We start from the raw sequence: 19623 nt of genomic DNA, 5'->3' as shown, positions 1-19623 counted from the left end.
CGGCGGGACCATCGTGATCATCGCCTTGAGATCCCTCCGCCCGCGTCCTCAGCGTCTCTTCCTGACGCCCTACATCTAGAGCACACGTGCTCGGGTGGCCCAGGATTCCCAGGGGGTGATCTCCTCTTAAACGCACATTCTAGTCCGTCCCCGCACGACCTATGCCATAGGTGCAGCCAGCTTCTTCAGGTGCGCTCTCCAGGCGTAAGGAGACACTTGCGTTATAGAGTCCACACTGAGGGGCGTGGCCAGCGTCAGGCCCCGCCCCCGCCCTGTGACGCACCAAGTGGTGCGCGCGGGACCGGGAATAGGGGGTGGGTCTGGGGTTAGTAAGAGACCTGGGGCCGGGGCCGCCCCCGGACGCCCATCTGCCGACTTCTCTCGCTCCGTTGATTCGGAGGAACGGCGGCGACCTCGGCCTCCAGCGTCTCCGGCGAATCGAAGCTTCTGGGATGGTGTTGCTGGGGTTTCTGCAGGCGGGCGGGTCGGTGTTGGAGCAGGCGATGGAGCAGGTGGCAGGCGGCAACCTTCTGTCCATGCTACTGATCGCCTGCGCCTTCACGCTCAGCCTGGTCTACCTGCTCCGCCTTGCCATCGGCCACCTTGCCCCCCTGGCAGCCGGGGCGGTACGTGCATCTTTGGGGGTGCGGTAGGGGGGCACGACAAATAACGTGGCAGAAAGGCTAGCGGGGGCGGGAACCGCAGCTGTGCCCCCGCTGCGCGTTGGTGGCGGGCGCGCGGGGGTCGAGGGTTAGCCGCCACTGCACTGGCCTTGCTGGCTTTGCTGCTGACGGGCCTGGCCGGGGTCGTGCTTGTCGCGTTTTTGGTCACATTGATTGTGTGCTGGGCGCGATACTGGTGGCCGGAATGGCCGCGGCAGAACTGGAGGCTGTGGGCCAGGGCTGTGGCGCTGAGTGCCCTGGTAGCCGTACTGGCCGCCATAGGGTGTTGCAGGTCTGGAGGGGGCCGTGGTGGCCGTCGTCCTAGTGACTGCCCTTGTGTGGTCCCGTGGGCTGTGGCCTTGCCCCTGATCGCGATTTTTAGCAGCATGAAGGGGGGATGTGTTCAGTTTGGTAGAATGAGAGTGATTGGAGTGCTGTAGGGACCTTCCTAAGATGCTAATAAAAACAATTTCTCTAATTTATTGGCTTTATTGACTAGAGCTTCATATTTCTCTACTTGATGAATGCATCCTTAACCAGCCAACAACCAGCAGCTTTTAAAAACTACACTATTACTGGCAATGGAATGTACAAACTATTGACCAAGTAGCTTTTAAAATAATTTTTTTTTTGGATGTAACAGGCTTGGGGCAGTTATTTTTTATACACGTGGGATTTTTGAAGAAATGGTATTTGTCTTTGGAAAGAAAGGTAGCTTTAGTATTTTAAGATTGTTACTATTTTCTGAAGAATGAATTTTCAGTGCTCCTTACTATATATTTGAGGCCAACAAAGATCTGAGGAGTCTCATGCTTTTTCATCATTGCAAATTTGATTTCCAGGAGATTTAATATTGCAAAGTCAGACTACAAGTCTCACTTTGGGGCATCTGAAGTACCTTTTATGCCCAAGAGTTCCTGCTAGAGTGGATCTCCTCTCTAAAGTCAGTGGGTCTAGTTCATCTGCAGTGAAAGAAGCATGAGCTGTGTTCTGTTCATTGATATATGTCACTTCTTAAACATTTCCCGTATCTCTCTACCTCAGTTTACTGTTTGCTTTTTTCTTTTCTTTTTTTTCAGGGACAGAGAGAGAGTCAGAGAAAGGGATAGACAGGGACAGACAGACAGGAACGGAGAGAGATGAGAAGCATCAATCATCAGTTTTTCGTTTTGACACCTTAGTTGTTCATTGATTGCTTTCTCATACGTGCCTTGACCGTGGGCCTTCAGCAGACCAAGTAATCCCTTGCTTGAGCCAGCAACCTTGGGTCCAAGCTGGTGAACTTTTGCTCAAGCCCGATGAGCCCTCGCTCAAGCTGGCGACCTCGGGGTCTCGAACCTGGGTCCTTAGCATCCCAGTCCGATCTATCCACTGCGCCACAGCCTAGTCAGGCTGTTTGCTTTTTTCTATACCTTCTTTAGGCAAGATTCTGGGACTAAAATTATGAGTGGTGGTGGGAATAAGTGGTGAAGAAACTACAGTTTGATTTTTCTGCTGAATTGTGTGTGCATATATGTGTGTTTGCTACTAATGTTTAAGAAAGTTGCTAGAGCCACCAATGATAGTATTGAACATTCTGGACAATGTTCAGCTTTTATAATTGCAATACCTTAGTGTTTGTCTAGTCATTTATCTTACACCATGTTTTGAGTTTCTGTTCTTTTTACTATGGATATTTTCCTAAGATATTTGCATTTTGGCTGTTCTTTATTATTTTCGATGCTTCATTTTTTCATAACTTTTTAGTATTAATGGCAAATTTCATTTAGTCATGAACCTCACTGGATTTCTCTCTTAAAATGTGAACTGGAAGTTTTTTGTTTTCTCTTGCAGAAAAGTCCACCATACATTTTCTCTCCAATTCCATTTCTTGGGCATGCCATAGCATTTGGGAAAAGTCCAATTGAATTCCTAGAAAATGCATATGAGAAGGTAAGTCTTCCGAATGATTAGAGGACAAGAAATTAGTGCTTTTCAAACTTTTAAATGGCAGAACATTAAAAAAAATTGTGATCTTATGTTTATCTCAGGTATAGAAACTGGTAAAATTGGAGTTGTTCCTCTTTAAAAGCTGGAGGGGGCCTTGGAGACCCTCTTAACTTCTCCCATGTCCTGGGGTGATCTAGGAGATACCACTGAGAAAACCTGTAGTTCTTGCAAAAATTACGGGCATAAATGTTGTACTCATTGATCGTAGTTAACTCATCTTTTTCTTAACCGTGCATCTGTGGAACTTTCTAACCTGCCCTCCATGTCTTCTGTGACTTCAGTTCTATTTAAATGACACACACAACACTATGGCCACTCAAATCTTTGCCCTCCTTCTCTCCAATGAGCTATCTCATACCAATTCAGCCATTTACTCCACATTTCACCTTGAACTTGTCATTATTCTTAATTTTCACCTCCACAATAAGAATATAGACACCCTATTCTTAGACCACAAAACTCCTTTTCCTTGTTTGCCTGTGCAACTCCTTCCATTATAACCATCTTTGACTTCATTAGCTCTTCCAGTCCATAGTTCCATTTACTTTGTTCTGATCTGTCAGCCGGCTTTCTTTACTTTCCTTCTTCCTCTACTTTGGGACCATGGCCCATCATTTGAGTGGTGGGCCATAATTTGACTTGCCCCTGGATCTTTTCATTATGTTAATTTGGTAAAATCCCAACCTTAGAAGGAGCCTGTTAATCATTTTCTCCTTTTTAGCACCATAATTGCCTGCTTTACCTTAAATAAACTTTGAATACTCTTCAACAATCCTGTTATGTTCTTGTGGTTGGCTTACTTTACCATTCATTACAGTGACTAATTCAAATCTTTATTTTTATAAATGTCTGAATATTCCTACCTTTCTATCAAAGCAGATGACTTTGTGTTCTCTTTAAAGAGAAATAAAAAATCATCAATGGGAACTAGCTCATGTTCTCAATTTAAAATATACAAACCTGTTTATGGCTATACTATCTTATTCTCTTTTCTTCCTATTACACTAATAATTATAAAACACTTGTATCAGTACTTAGTACTTTATAGTTTACTTCAGTGAAGGCCAACAAATCCCTTTAGGTATATTCATTTTATACAGGCTAAAACTGAGAAACAGGTGATATAATTTGTTCGTAAGCTCACTGCTAGCTTGTGACCAATCTAGGGTTTACATATAGTTTGATTTCCAAGTTTATGTTTTTAGTAGTAGTAATAATAACAATAAAACACTTATATAATATTTATGTCCAAGGCACTAAAATATATATATGTACTCTAATATAGAGTACATATATATATCTTATATATATGTATTATATATATTATGTATATTCTAACATATATAACATTCTTGAAAATATATGTTAATTTATTGAATATTGACAACAGTTCTATGATGTAGGTACTATTTTCCCCATTTTTTAGGTGAGGGAAACTGAAGCACATTGTTGCATGAAATAACTAAAACTTCTGGTATCTTCACATAGCAAGTGTCATAAGAAAGGTCATATTCTTTAGCTAGTCTTATAAATTTATCTTTAACTAAGTGGGGGGAGTCTATATTCTCAAAGATATTCACTTCAGGATTGTATACAAATAAAAAAATAGACATATCACTCATGTCTAATAATGAAAGAATAGTTGATTACTGACATGTCTATAAGATAGAAAAAATTTTCAATAGAAACAGTGAAAAAAACAATAAAAAATTTTATTTATATTCCATTTGCAACTGGATGAACATAATTATAAATTTGGACAAAGACTGGGGAAGAATTACATTAAGATTTATGAATGTTTTTTTATTTTCAATAATGTGTTGTTTTGTGACTTAAGAAATTAGTGTCTTAGTGCTATTTTTTGGTAACATCCATATGGGTACTTTTTTTCTCTTTAGTATGGACCTGTGTTTAGTTTTACGATGGTGGGCAAGACATTTACTTATCTTCTGGGGAGTGATGCTGCCGCACTGCTTTTTAATAGTAAAAATGAAGACCTGAATGCAGAAGATGTCTACAGTCGTCTAACAACGCCTGTGTTTGGGAAGGGAGTTGCATATGATGTGCCTAACCCAGTAGGTGACACTGTTATCTTCAAGAAAGATAAATCTGCCCTGGCCGGTTGGCTCAGCGGTAGAGCGTCGGCCTGGCGTGCGGGGAACCCGGGTTCGATTCCCGGCCAGGGCACATAGGAGAAGCACCCATTTGCTTCTCCACCCCCCCCTCCTTCCTCTCTGTCTCTCTCTTCCTCTCCCGCAGCCAAGGCTCCATTGGAGCAAAGATGGCCTGGGCGCTGGGGATGGCTCCTTGGCCTCTGCCCCAGGCGCTGGAGTGGCTCTGGTCGCGGCAGAGCTTCGCCCCTGGTGGGCATGCCCGGTGGGCGCATGTGGGAGTCTGTCTGACTGTCTCTCCCCGTTTCCAGCTTCAGAAAAATACAAAAAAAAAAAAAAAAAAAAAAAGGAAGATAAATCTATACCCTACTAGTTATAGCTAGTAGTATAATAGTATACATTTAAAATGTTGAAAGAGTTTATTCCTTGGTTCAAAAATCTGAGAATCATGAGACTTTTTATTTGAGAATCATGAGACATTTAAAGGAAGGAAAGCCATGAGTAACTGACAACAATGGGTATTTGTTTTATAGTGGCTGGCACGGGCTGAGCAATTTTAAATGGTGTTCTATACAAAGAAATAGAAGCAATGATGACTTGACATTGGGATTTGATCTGAGAGGGTAACAAGAAAATCCCATTTTCATGTTAGGAGGCCCTACCTTCCCACTCCTGCCTGAAATTCTAGCATAAGAGCTCTTTTGAGCTAGAGATCTTTGATTTAGAAGTTTGTGTGATTTCTTTCCCTACTAAAGTCAAATATTAAAGTGCTGCATGTTGATGTAAAACACAAAGCAGATAATTGGCCCAGTTGTTTGGTGTGGGCTCTGGCTGTGAATGTATCACACATTACCTAGTACCCTAACAACTAGTAGTTAAGACAGTTGACATTAAGTGTTGTTTCTGGGGTGGGGGAGTTTGGGAGGAATAAATGGTTGGTTCTCCTCAAGGCCAAAATAAGCAAGAACCCTGGAAAAGTCCTCTGGACAGATATATCCATTTTTCCACTCAACTTATCGGATTCTTATAATAGAAAAGGGTTAAAACCATTAGTTGTCTAGTGTGAATTAACTTTATTAAGACTGTATTATATTCTAACTAAACTTCTGGAAGATAGTGTCAGTGAGGAATGATATTTATTTTGGGAATAAAACAGGAGAATATGTTAAGAAATATAAACCTATCAAAGCATAGTGGACCTTTGGGACATTGCACTGGTACAGGGGTTGTTTTTGGAGCCCTCTTCAAAGTCCTGGAGTCAGAAGTGGGAAAAGGTTTTATAGGAAAGAAGTCAGGAAGTGGGATTCCTAATTTATCATTTGTCTAGGACCTGTGTAACAGGTGTCTTTTACTTATATGCATAAATGCTCTAAGTTTCCCCTACCAGTGTAGTTTTTAAAATTGATTTTAGAGAAAAAGGGAGAAACATCAATTTGTTGTTCTACTTATTTATGCATTCATTGTCTGGTTCTTGTATGTGCCCTGGCCAGGGATTGAACCTTCAACCTTGGCATATCAGGACAATGCTCTACTGAGCTAACCAGCCAGTGCCTTTAGTGTAGTTTTTAAAAAACCTTTTTCTGTTTTTATTTTCTATTTTTCTGAAAGTTATTTTCTTTGAGTCTTATAACCCAAATGGATCTCATGGTAAAACACAATTGTGTTTTAATGCTGTATGCCCTCAATTTCTTTAAGGTTTTCTTGGAGCAGAAGAAGATGTTAAAAAGTGGCCTTAACATAGCCCATTTTAGACAGCATGTTGCTATAATTGAAAGCGAAACAAAGGAATACTTTCAAAGTTGGGGAGATAATGGAAAAAAAAGTAAGCAGAATGTTTTTGTTTTGCATTTGTCTTTAATATTTCTAATTTCTATAGTTAGAAATGTAAGGATATATATGTGTGTATAAAAAACAAACTATAACAATGTAAAAAACTATGTTAAATTTTATAGAAAGAGCATGCTATGGAGTCAAAAGACCTTAGAGGAAGTGATTATTGCAGCTCACTAGCAAAACCTTAAAATGAATTAACATATATATATTATTCATCTCAGTTGCACAAATAATATAAAAATGGTTATGATTAGATTTTTAAATAAACAATGTAAAAGTTTTGCAGGCCCTGGCTGGTTTGCTCAGTGGTAGAGCATCAGCCTGGCGTGTGGATGTCCTGGGTTGATTCTGGGTTTGGGCACACAGGAGAAGTGACCTTCTGCTTCTCTACCCCGCCCCCTCTCGTTTCTCTCTCTCCTTCTCTCTTCTCTTCCCACAGCCATGACTCCGTTGGAACAAGTTGGCCCCTGGCACTGAGGATGGCTCCATGGCCTCCATGTCAGGCACTAAAATATTAGCTCAGTTTCAGAGCAACAGAGCAATGCCCCAGATGGGCAGAGAATCGCCCCATTGGGGGCTTGCTGGGTGGATTCCAGTTGGGGCGCATTAGGGAGTATCTCTGCCTCCCTGCCTCCCACTGAATAAAAACCCCCACAAACTTTTGAAAGTTTATTTTTTACCTCCAATGGGCAAGTAAAAGTCTAACTGATTTAATTACATGTTTAGTACCTAATAATGTTCTATGGGAATGATTTATTCTATCAAAAAAGTAAATTTAAATACATAAGCTTTACCTTTACCAAAAGTTTGATTTTAGCCCTTTCCAGAATTTTTTTTATTTTAATTTATTGATTTTTAGAGAGAGGGGGAGGGAGAGAGGACAGAAACATCTGTTCCTGGATGTGCCCTGACTGGAGATTAAACCCCGCAACCTTTGTGTATCGGGACGATGCTCTAACCAACTGAGCTATCTGGCAGGGGCCCAGTGGAAATCTTTTAAAATGTATTATATCTTTCTTGCATTATATAGTGTACTGATGGTATGCATTATGTAGTGTACTGATGGTATGCATTATGTAGTGTACTGATGGTATGAATAGGACTTTGTTGCTTAAGTTTTTATTCTTATTTATCCTTTACAATTTTGTATTTCTAAGAAAACAGGACATTTCAAAAGAAATTTTGATAATATTAATGGGAATGACCTTTTCCCCTCTAGATTTGTTTGAAGCTCTTTCTGAGCTCATAATTTTAACAGCCAGCCATTGTTTGCATGGAAAGGAAATTAGAAGTCAACTCAATGAGAAGGTGGCACAACTGTATGCGGATTTGGATGGAGGTTTTAGCCATGCAGCCTGGCTGTTGCCAGGTTGGCTCCCTTTGCCTAGTTTCAGGTATGAAGAACTACCTTTGGTGATTTAACTTTGTATAGTTACTGTAGTGTTGGTATGCTTTGTGTTAACAAAGGTAAAAATTAAACATTAAACAAACTGAGGTACAAATTGGCAGTTACAAAAGAGTCATGGGGATGTATAGTACAGCATGACGAATGTAGTCAATAATATTGTAATAACTGTGTTTGGTGCAAGATACTGCTTACTGGGGGGATCACTTGGCAAGTTATATAAATGTCTCATGACTGCCTGACCAGGCAGTGGCACAGTGGATAGAGCATTGGACTGGGACGCAGAGGACCCAGGGTTGAACCCCCAAGGTCGCCGGCTTGAGTGCGGGCTCATCTGGTTTGAGCAAGGGGTCACTCATTCTGCTGTGTCCCCTTGGTAAAGGCACATATGAGAAAGCAATCAATGAACAACTAAGGTGCCACAATGAAGAATTGATGCTTCTCATCTTTCTCCCTTCCTCTCTATCTGTCACTATCTGTCCCTCCCTCTGTCTCTGTCACAAATAAGTAAATAATGTCTCATGTGTATGCTGCACACTTGAAACTAATATAATATTGAATTCAACTATAATTGAAAAATAAAAAAATTAAACTTTAAGCAAATAAATTTGAAGAGATTATAAGTCTGCATTCTTCTCTAAGAATTCAAGACAGGCTTTCTTTTTGTAAATTATTTTCTTTTTTTGTATTTTTCTGAAGCTGGAAATGGGGAGGCAGTCAGACAGACTCCTGCATGCGCCTGACTGGGATCCACCCGGTACACCCACCAGGGGGCGATGCTCTGCCCATCCGGGCATCGCTCTGTTGCGACCAGAGCCATTCTAGTGCCTGAGGCAGAGGCCACAGAGCCATCCTCAGCGCCTGGGCCAACTTTTGTTCCAGTGGAGCCTTGGCTGTGGGAAGGGAAGAGAGAGACAGAGAGGAAGGAGAGGGGGAGGGTTGGAGAAGCAGATGGGCGCTTCTTCTGTGTGCCCTGGCCGGGAATTGAACCCGGGACTTCCGCACGCCAGGCCGACGCTCTACCACTGAGCCAACCGGCCAGGGCCGACAAGCTTTCTTTTTATAGTGAGCTCATTTAAGGTGAGTTTCAGCTTATTAAAAAGGTCACTTGTGTCTCTGTTCTAATATTTTAAATCCTACTTATTTCATGTATTCCTTCTGCTCAGGAAAATCTCTGACTCTACCTAAAAGCGATACAGCCCTATAAGCACTTGTTAGCGAGCATTTGACTATTTTATAGTAAATGAAGTTTTTTTCTGTTTGACACATTAATACCTTTCTTCAATTTCCTCTTTGTCTCCTTGCCAAGTGTAGTTGGGTTACCTAAATGGCGGGGAGTGTCTGTGATACAAAGAAGTATCACTCAGGACTTGCATGTTGCTAGGCTTTCTCTACCATTGTTGGTTCATTAGTGTTCAGGTGAGAGATGGAGAGGAGCTGAGTCGGCACTTTTCCTTGTGTGTCTGCCAATTCTCTCTACTCAACAGAAAAAAACAGCATGGGAGCGAAAGGGAAAGCCAGGGGAGGGTCTGGAGTTCTTTGGAATTCATAATACCTTCAGGGGTCTCAAACTCAACTCAGCATGTGGGCCGCAGAGCAAGATGCTAGAGGAATGAAAAATACAAGTAGGCCCCTAGGCTTACTTAATTTTATCCAAAATATTTTGAACTTCGTGGATTAGTCTGCAGGCCGCACAAAATTGTTTGGCGGGCCGCAAGTTTGAGACCCCTGCCTTACATGGTAGGGGCACCTCTCAGTTTCAGCACGGGACTGGGCCTGCAGTGGGTTCTCCGTGAATGTGCGTCGAGCCCAGTTCCACCTTCCCTGTCTCCTGAAGTTAGAAATTCCTGAGCTTGGTGTGCTAGGCCCTTCACCAGCCATCTTTCTCTAACTCAGTTCAACTGATTCAACCGAGTTATTCCATTCCTTTTCCTAACAGGCCTTATGTTTTTTTGCTCTGTTGTGTTCATATTGTTAAAACTTCAACATCTTCCCTTCTGGCCATATTATCCTCAGTGACAGTCTTAATAGTGAAGCAGGGCAGTAATTTTTGGTAGAAGTCTTGATTAAGAGGGGGCGAGGTAGTCAGATTGCCTGGTTTTCATTTTTGTTCCACTGCTCACTGGCTCTGTGATCTTATGCAGCTGTCTGGAAGTGTGAGGATAACAGCTTTTACCTCACAGGATGTCAAGTGGGTTTAATTCATGTAAAACACAGGTCCTATTACCTAGTGGGCACCCTATTTTAAAGATAAAATTTGGGGAGTTGAAATTTGTTTTCTGATTCTACTGGTATTTTTACCCCCTATAAAACTTTGTTGTCTCAGAAAATGAATAGAATCAAATCTTTACGCTGTAGTCATGTTCTAAATTCTAGGTTTTAATAATCTTAAATAAAACCTAGCCTTCTTCAAACCCAAGATCCTATAGAAGAACCAGAATGACTCTCCATCTGCTTCAAGAGTTCATTTCATTAAAATCAGAATTTCATGTTAGCCGAAAAAGAATATGCTACACTGTTCAACCAAAAAATGATACTAAAGGAATAATCTTTTTGCCTGGCCAGGCAGTGGTGCAGTGGATAGAGTGTCGACTGGGATGCGGAGGACCCAGGTTTGAGACCCCAAAGTCGCCAGCCTGAGCACGGGCTCATCTGGTTTGAGCAAAGCTCACCAGCTTGGACCCAAGGTCACTGGCTTGAGCAAGGGGTTACTCAGTCTGCTGAAGGCCCGCAGTCAAGGCGCATATGAGAAAGCAATCAATGAACAACTAAGGTGTCACAAAGAAAAACTGATGATTGATGCTTCTCATCTCTCTTTGTTCTTGTCTGTTTGTCCCTATCTGTCCCTCCCTCTGACTCTCTCTGTAAAAAAAAAAAAAAAAAAAAAAAAAGGAATAATCTTTTCAGTCGTTTTAGACCTTTAATTAGAACAGGGTAGTGTGTGAAGAATCAGGGATCTATATGTTAAAACACATTTTTTTGCACTGAAATGACCCTAGAAATTCCTAAAAATACATGATTTTCATGGTGTCTTTTTTTTCAACTTGGTTCTGAGTTTTGTCAGTTATTTTAGAGTCATCAAAGTTAGTTGAATAAGGTTGCTTTAAGCTAGTTCCTGGTCATTTTCAAAAGGAATTTGATGTCAGAATTTTTTGAAGTTTTTTTTTTGAAGTTATTTCCATCTTTGAATTTTAGACGCAGAGACAGAGCTCATCGAGAGATCAAGAGTATATTTTATAAGGCAATCCAGAAACGCAGACAATCAGAAGAAAAAATTGATGACATTCTCCAAACTTTACTAGATTCTACCTACAAGTAAGAGCTGTTCAGATCACATACTAAGCTGAAGCAGGAGATTACACAGTTAAATAATATGCCCAGTTAAAAAAAGAATGATCCTGGCAAAATTGGTAACTATAACCTTTGGACTTTTTAAATCGATAAGACATAAATTAACGGCACCCCTGTGACTGTACACGGTGAAAAGTTTGCTAGAAATCACGATGAAGTTTTTTTTTTTTTTTTTTGTATTTCTCTGAAGCTGGAAACGGGGAGGCAGTCAGACAGACTCCCGCATGCGCCCGACCAGGATCCACCCGGCACGCCCACCAGGGGGCGATGCTCAGCCCATCCGGGGCGTCGCTCAGTCGCTAACAAAGCCACTCTAGCGCCTGGGCCAGAGGCCAAGGAGCCATCCCCAGCGCCCGGGCCATCTTTTGCTCCAATGGAGCCTCGGCTGCGGGAGGGGAAGAGAGAGACAGAGAGGAAGGAGAGGGGGAGAGGTGGAGAAGCAGATGGGCGCTTCTCCTGTGTGCCCTGGCCGGGAATCGAACCTGGGACTTCCGCACGCCAGACCGACGCTCTACCACTGAGCCAACCGGCCAGGGCCACGATGAAGTCTTTTGCAGTCAGAATCATATTTTCTGTTGGTCTCTGTCATTTCTGGAACGGAAAAAAAATTTTCATTTCTGATGGGCAAATGCATGAGAGACTGTTTTACATGAAAAATTAATTTATTATGTATGATCCTTTTTTAAAGGTTGAAGCATGAAATGTGTCTGCCAAAATGTTAAAGTTGTGTGTGTGTCATTCTGTAGGGACGGGCGTCCTCTGACAGACGATGAAGTGGCAGGCATGCTGATTGGACTGCTCTTGGCAGGGCAGCACACTTCCTCAACCACTAGCGCCTGGATGGGCTTCTTTCTGGCCAGGGACAAGGCACTTCAAGAAAAATGTTATTTAGAACAGAAGACAGTCTGTGGGGAAAATCTACCTCCTTTAACTTACGACCAGGTTTGTTGGATTTTCATTTCCAGCTTATTTGAGTATCAGAGGCTAGTTTTTAAAGGGGACAGTTTAGTAACAAAAGCAAAAATAAGGAATCGTCATAATTCTTTCTTACATGTCTAACATTTCACAAGACAAGCCATCTCTATGTCTGCTTTTCTTTGTAAAAGTTTTTTGATTACTAATTCAGTTTCTTTAACTTGTGATAGGTTTACGAAGTTGTCTATTTCTTCTTGAGTCAGTTTTGGTAGTTTGTGTTTTTCTAGGAATTTATACATTTTATCTAGATTACCTAATTTTTTGGAATACAATTGTTCTAGTTTTCTCTTATAATCCCTTTTATTTCTATAAGTTCAGTTGTAATGTCTCCTCTTTCATTTCTGATTTCAGTGACTTTTAAAATAATGCCCAGCCCTGGCCGGTTGGCTCAGTGGTAGAGTGTCGGCCTGGCGTGCAGGAGTCCCGGGTTCGATTCCCGGCCAGGGCACACAGGAGAAGCGCCCATCTGCTTCTCCACCCCTCCCCCTCTCCTTCCTCTCTGTCTCTCTCTTCCCCTCCCGCAGCCGAGGCTCCATTGGAGTAAAGATGGCCCGGGCGCTGGGGATGGCTCCTTGGCCTCTGCCCCAGGCGCTAGAGTGGCTCTGGTAGCGGCAGAGTGACGCCCCGGAGGGGCAGAGCATCGCCCCCTGGTGGGCAGAGCGTCGCCCCCTGGTGGGCGTGCCGGGTGGATCCCGGTCGGGCGCATGTGGGAGTCTGTCTGACTGTCTCTCCTCGTTTCTAACTTCGGAAAAATACAAAAAAAATAAAAATAAAAATAAAAAATAAAAATAATAATGCCTTAATTGATGTATAATTCACATACTATAATCCACTTAGTTAGCCCTGGCTGGTAGTTCAATGGGTTAGAGCGCTGTCCCGACACACCAAGCTTGCAGGTTTGATCCTGTCAGGGTTCATACAAGCAAGCAATCAATGAATGCATAAATCAGTGTAACAACAAATCAGTGTTTCTCTCTCTAAAATCAATAAATTAAATATATTAAAATGTCCATACAATCTACTGGTTTCTAAATACATTAATCATTGTGAAACCATCATAACTTAACTTTAGAACATTCACATCACTTCCGGAAGAACGAGTATGCATTAGCAGTTATCCTCCACTTTCCCCGCACCCTCCTTCTGGCAACCACTCATCTGTGTTTGCTCTGTGGAACCACCTCTTCTGGACGTATGTGCAGTAGGACATTCATACTGTACACTAAGTGGTCTTTTGTGAATGATCTTTCATGTAGCATGCTTTCAGGGCTAATCCATGCTGTCGTGTGTATCAGTACTTCTGTCTTTTATTGCCTGGTAACATTCCAGCAGATGCGTGTGCCACACTTGTTTATCCACTCCAGCCTCGATGGACATTTGGTTGTTTCCACCTTTTGTAAATTATCAATAATTCTGCTATAACCATTTGTGTCCAAGTTTTTTTTTTTTTTCTTTTTTTTTTGGTATTATTTCTGAAGCTGGAAACGGGGAGAGACAGTCAGACAGACTCCCGCACGTGCCCGACTGGGATGCACCGGCACGCCCATCAGGGGCGACGGCTCTGCCCACCAGGGGGCGATGCTCTGCCCCTCTGGGGCGTCGCTCTGCCGCGACCAGAGCCACTCCAGCGCCTGGGGCAGAGGCCAAGGAGCCATTCCTAGCGCCCGGGCCATCTTTGCTCCAATGGAGCCTTGGCTGCGGGAGGGGAAGAGAGAGACAGAGAGGAAGGAGGGGGGGGGTGAAGAAGCAAATGGACGCCTCTCCTATGTGCCCTGGCCGGGAATCGAACCCGGGTCCCCCTCACTCCAGGCCAACGCTCTACCACTGAGCCAACTGGCCAGGGCCTGTGTCCAAGTTTTGAAAAGCTTACATGGATGATTTTTGCTAGTTTTTTATTTTTTAGATGAATTTCTGTATTTATTTTATGCCATTCTTCAGGGTGATCTCCTCTCTTCCTGTTATACCTTGCCCTCTTTCCCCTTGTTGGCCTTGGACACCACAAGAACAAGATAATCCCAGCTACCTTGAACCATTTACTTCTGCACTTCTACCTAGAATCTAAGCTATTTTGTAATACCCAGAAAAGATAATTTTAACTTAAAATTAACTAAATAAACTCTAATTTATAACATAATATTTAAATTAAAGTACTGTTGAAGTGGCGCTGGCCGGTTTGCTCAGTGGTAGAGCGTCACCCGGCATGTGGAAGTCCTGGGTTCGATTCCCAGTCAGGGCACACAGGAAAGATGCCCATCTGCTTCTGCACCCCCCCCCCCCCTCGCTTCTCTCTCTGTCTTCTCCTCTCCTTCTCCTCTCCTGCAGTCATGGCTCAATTAGAGGGAGTTGGTCCAGGGCGCCAAGGATGGCTCCATGGTCTCTGCCTCAGGCGCTAAAAAAATGCTTCAATTGGAACGGAGCAATGCCCCATGATGGGCAGAGCATCACTCCCTAGTGTGCTTGCTGGGTGGATCCGGTCGGGGCGCAGGTGGAATCTGTCTCTGCATCCCTTCTTCTCATTAAACAACAAAAAAAAGACTTATTTAAGTATGTTAAATATTTTTAAAATTCAGGAAATGTTTTCTCTTTTTAGCTCAAGGATTTAAATTTACTTGATCGCTGTATAAAAGAAACATTAAGACTTCGACCTCCTATAATGACCATGATGAGAATGGCCAAAACTCCTCAGGTGCGTCTCTTGGTTAGAGCTCCCCTTCTATGCCTCCAATTTTAATTTCTCAAAAAGATGATTTTCAGAAAGAGAATTTTTTTTAATTAAAAAATAGAATAATCACTTCTGCTTAATTTTGTTTTACATATTCTAAATATATACTGGTAATTTTTTTCACATAACTACAGACAGTAAACAGGTGAATCTGTTCCCAGTATTTAAATTTAATGATTAGGATTTTTCAAATGGAAATGCATATTTTTATCTTTAAAAAGTAATGTTTTGTTGTATAAAAAATTTAACTATGGAAGTGTAAAACTCAGACAATGCTAGGCTCCTTGAAATTCCACTCCTACCTCTGAGGCATTATTGACTTTTTTATTTGTGTATGTACTTGTAGCACAATATTGGATCATTTGGAAATCATCTTGGGTTAAAATAATTTTTTGCTGGCCTATCATCTAGCAAGTTTTTAAATATATGTATATCTGATGTATATTAATGCTTTATTACACAATGACCTGATTACTTGATAGACTATTTTAAACTATTTTAAAATTAATGAAATGATTTGATTCCATTGGTAGACTGTGGCAGGGTATACCATTCCTCCAGGACATCAGGTGTGTGTTTCTCCCACCGTCAATCAAAGGCTTAAGGACTCATGGAGTGAACGTCTGGACTTTAACCCTGATCGCTATTTACAGGACAATCCAGCATCAGGGGAGAAGTTTGCCTATGTGCCATTTGGAGCTGGTAAGATGATTATATTTTACATTTGAAGTGCTTGTTCTGATAGCTTGCCAGATGTTATCAGAACAAAAGTAATCCGTGTGAATTTTATTTGCAAATACCTTTAACCTTTCCTAATGGGGACATTTTTACAAACGTGCAGGGATTTTTCCCAAATCAGTTCTCTGTGGACACTATCGGAGTTCCTACAATTCAGTTCATTTCTGACATTCTCTGCTTGGGGTTAGCAAAGTCCCCATTGGTTAAAGGCTCAGTCCCATAAGACTGCTCCCCACACCCCATTTCAGATAACACTTGCAAGTCCAGTTGTCACCTGTTCTTCTGACCCAACTCGTTATAAATCACAGGTTCTCAATCCCCTCCTTGGGATCCCATAAGTTGTTAGAATGGCTCATAGAACTCAGCAAACAGTTTATTTACTAGCCTGAACGTACAACTCAGGAGTATCCTGAATGAAGAAGAGAGGCATAGAGCAAGGTGTGGGAGAAGGGCACGGAGCTCTGTGCCCTCTGGTTGCCCCCCTCCCAGCACCTCCAGTGGTCACCAACCTGGAAACTCTGAACACCCCTTGTATTTTAAGGATTTTTGTGGAGGCTTCATCACAAAGGCACGATTAAGCCATGGGTCTTTAGTCATTAATTCTACACCTCTTCCTCCTGGAAGTCATTTCCAACCCTCTGATCACATGGTTGGTTCCCTTGGCAGGCAGCTACCATCCTCAGGGGCTTTCTAAAAGTCACCTCGTTAGTAAACTCAAAAGGTGGCTGGAAAGACGCCTTGCTTTTTCCACTTAAGAAATTCCAAGAGTTTGAGGAGCTCTATGCCAACAGTGAGAGGAAGACCAACTATATATTTGTTACAGATTAAAATATGTTGCTATACTTTTAGTATTGAAGTCAGTCTAAATCAGGGGTCTCAAACTCGCGGCCCGCCGAACAATTTTGTGCGGCCCGCAGACTAATCCACGAAGTTCAAAATATTTTGGATAAAATTAAGTAAGCCTAGGGGCCTACTTGTATTTTTCATTTCTCTAGCATCCTAGGTAGATATTAGCTTAGTTAACAGCAGTTGTGATGCGAACTACAGTTTCTGGTCGTTTTGTGACACTGAAAAGTGTTGCGTAACAGTTGCCTTTTGTAGACCTAGTGCGGCCCGCCGAATGGCTGTGATCTTGCTCTGAGGCCCACATGCTGAGTTGAGTTTGAGACCCCTGGTCTAAATCCTTCCAACTTGATTTTTTCAGGATCGCTTTGGATATCCTAGGTCCTTTGCATTCCATATACATTGTAGAATCAGCTTGTCAGCTTTTCTATATATATGGCCTTTCAATTTTTTTTTTTTTTTTTTTTTTTGTATTTTTCTGAAGCTAGAAACGGGGAGAGACAGTCAGACAGACTCCCGCATGCGCCCGACTGGGATCCACCCGGCACGCCCACCAGGGGGTGACGCTCTGCCCACCAGGGGGCGATGCTCTGCCCCTCCGGGGCGTCGCTCTGTTGCGACCAGAGCCACTCTAGCACCTGGGGCAGAGGCCAAGGAGCCATTCCCAGCGCCCGGGCCATCTTTGCTCCAATGGAGCCTCGGCTGTGGGAGGGGGAGAGAGAGACAGAGAGGAAGGAGAGGGGGAGGAGTGGAGAAGCAGATGGGCGCTTCTCCTGTGTGCCCTGGCTGGGAATTGAACCCGGGACTTCTGCATGCCAGGCCGACGCTCTACCACTGAGCCAACCGGCCAGGGCCTGGCCTTTCAAATTTAAACTCAGTATGTTTTGCAATTTTAGGTTTATTAAATCCTTTTTAATTCTTCCATTGTCCTTTGTTATGGCCTTTAAAGTTTTGATTGGAAGGTTTATATTGACTTAACTAACTAGGGTTCTCTTGGGAAAGATGCTAGGAACATTTTAGTATATTGCCAAATTGGATTAGCATTGTTTATTTCCAACTTTACATCTATCTAAACTAGATGGATGTTAAGTTTCAAAAAAAGTGATTTGTAAAAGTAACTTTATAATTATCCAAGTGATATTTCCTCTAAAAACAGATGTTGAAATACTCCTGGGATTTTTATTAACTATTTATATTCTTGTATAATGTAAAAAGAATATCATCTTTTTATTAGAATACTTGTATCTGCTCTTCACCTAAATTGCAGCTAAACAAATTTCATCACTCCAGGCTAAAAGAAGTGAGAAAGAATTTCAACTGATTTTTATGAAAACTTTCGTTTTACAGGACGTCATCGGTGTATTGGGGAGAATTTTGCCTATGTGCAAATCAAGACAATTTGGTCCACTATGCTTCGTTTATATGAATTTGATCTCATTAATGGTTATTTTCCCACTGTGAATTATACAACCATGATTCACACCCCTGAAAACCCAGTCATCCGGTACAAACGAAGATCAGAATGAAAAATATTGCAAGGAACTAATACATGTAACATCACTGTAAACAGCAGAAGCATTTGAAGAGAATGAAGTTTATGAAACAACTCTCAGTGTACTCTTTTTTGTGTAACTTTAAAAGACAGCCAGCTTAACAGTTTTTATATTTTCTTCATTGAATGGTTCCATAAACTCTAATGACATTTCAGACATTTCCTAATAGTTTTATGATGGGTATTTTACTGTGTATGCTTTATTTAAGGAAATCAAGCTCATGAGTAATATCGTTTAGGGGGATATTGGTTATTGGCAGATTCTAAATAATACAATTTCCAGATATTTAAGAGCATACATTGCTCTTGGGAAGTAAGTTCAGGGTATTCAAATCTTGGACTGGATCTGCAAGTATAAAAGCCCAATAAGGTACTTGGAAGCCTTAGGTTATTTATTCACTTACGGGGTGGTGTTTGTATGAGGATGGGTGGGTAGAGAATTTAAAGCCTTGGGTAAAAGAGAATCCTATTAATTGTTTTGTTATGATGATACTTAGCACTGATGAAACTATGTTGTAGAAAAATATGTCTTTAGGAAGAAGTATTGTCTGTAGGAAACAGATCTATGACAATGACTTAATTACATTTCCTTAAAAATAAATAATGTAATTATTAATTCTCGAGTGCTTGCATTAACTTGATTTAATTACCAAATATTTCATTTACCTGATAAAGCTGTATCTGGTTCCGCATGGTCATACCGTTGTGAAAAACCCAAAATAGAGGCTCTAAGGCAGGGGTCCCCAAACTACGGCCCGCGGGCCACATGCGGCCCCCTGAGGCCATTTATCCGGCCCCCGCCGCACTTCTGGAAGGGGCACCTCTTTCATTGGTGGTCAGTGAGAGGAGCACATTGACCATCTCATTAGCCAAAAGCAGGTCCATTGTTCCCATTGAAATACTGGTCAGTTTGTTGATTTAAATTTACTTGTTCTTTATTTTAAATATTGTATTTGTTCCTGTTTGTTTTTTTTTTACTTTAAAATAAGATATGTCCAGTATGCATAGGGATTTGTTCATAGTTTTTTTTTATAGTCCGGCCCTCCAACGGTCTGAGGGACAGTGATCTGGCCCCCTGTGTAAAAAGTTTGGGGACCCCTGCTCTAAGGGGTAACGCGGGCCGAAGGTGGTTCCCAGTTTCCTCTCCAGAATTTATTTAGATGTTTCTGTTACTAGTTCTGTTTATCAAAACTTAATGTAGGTCAACAAGCTTTTTTTTTTTTAAATACAAAATCTGAGATCAGGGAACACAGGCTTTAAGAAGCAGGGTCCTTGAGAGGGGTGTCGTTGGTCACATTCTGCAAAGGCTGTGTTCAAGAATCAACTCAAATTATAACTGGGGCCTGTCTTTACACCTGTACTTTGACCACATAGTCTGTATTTACCAAATAATGCCAAACTATTTTCCCTCATGAGTATAACAGTCTGTTTAAAAGGCTGGA

General features: G+C 41.9%; 1 protein-coding gene across 1 annotated transcript; it reads left to right on the top strand.

Annotated features, from left to right (window-relative positions):
• Positions 1-301: 301 nt before the first annotated feature.
• On the top strand, positions 302-18790 carry CYP51A1 (cytochrome P450 family 51 subfamily A member 1). The gene is made up of 10 exons (XM_066354117.1): positions 302-626; positions 2496-2594; positions 4550-4726; positions 6458-6584; positions 7815-7989; positions 11196-11315; positions 12098-12293; positions 14917-15012; positions 15582-15750; positions 17977-18790. The coding sequence occupies exons 1-10, from the start codon at positions 453-455 to the stop codon at positions 18153-18155; spliced, it is 1512 nt and encodes a 503-aa protein (XP_066210214.1). The 5' UTR covers positions 302-452; the 3' UTR covers positions 18156-18790.
• Positions 18791-19623: the final 833 nt, after the last annotated feature.

This window comes from Saccopteryx leptura, chromosome 12 (genome assembly GCF_036850995.1).
Source record: "Saccopteryx leptura isolate mSacLep1 chromosome 12, mSacLep1_pri_phased_curated, whole genome shotgun sequence".
Taxonomy (NCBI): Eukaryota; Metazoa; Chordata; class Mammalia; order Chiroptera; family Emballonuridae; genus Saccopteryx; species Saccopteryx leptura.
The sequence above is the reverse complement of the archived record's forward strand: the minus strand, read 5'-3'. Positions and strand labels throughout refer to the sequence as shown.

Bases quoted from the DNA above. Each gene is read 5' to 3' on its own strand.
- CYP51A1 (XM_066354117.1), top strand. From the start codon at position 453: ATGGTGTTGCTGGGGTTTCTGCAGGCGGGCGGGTCGGTGTTGGAGCAG. The intron at 627-2,495 runs GTACGTGCATCT...TTTCTCTTGCAG, and splicing joins CCCCCCTGGCAGCCGGGGCG to AAAAGTCCACCATACATTTT. The intron at 12,294-14,916 runs GTTTGTTGGATT...TTCTCTTTTTAG, and splicing joins CTCCTTTAACTTACGACCAG to CTCAAGGATTTAAATTTACT.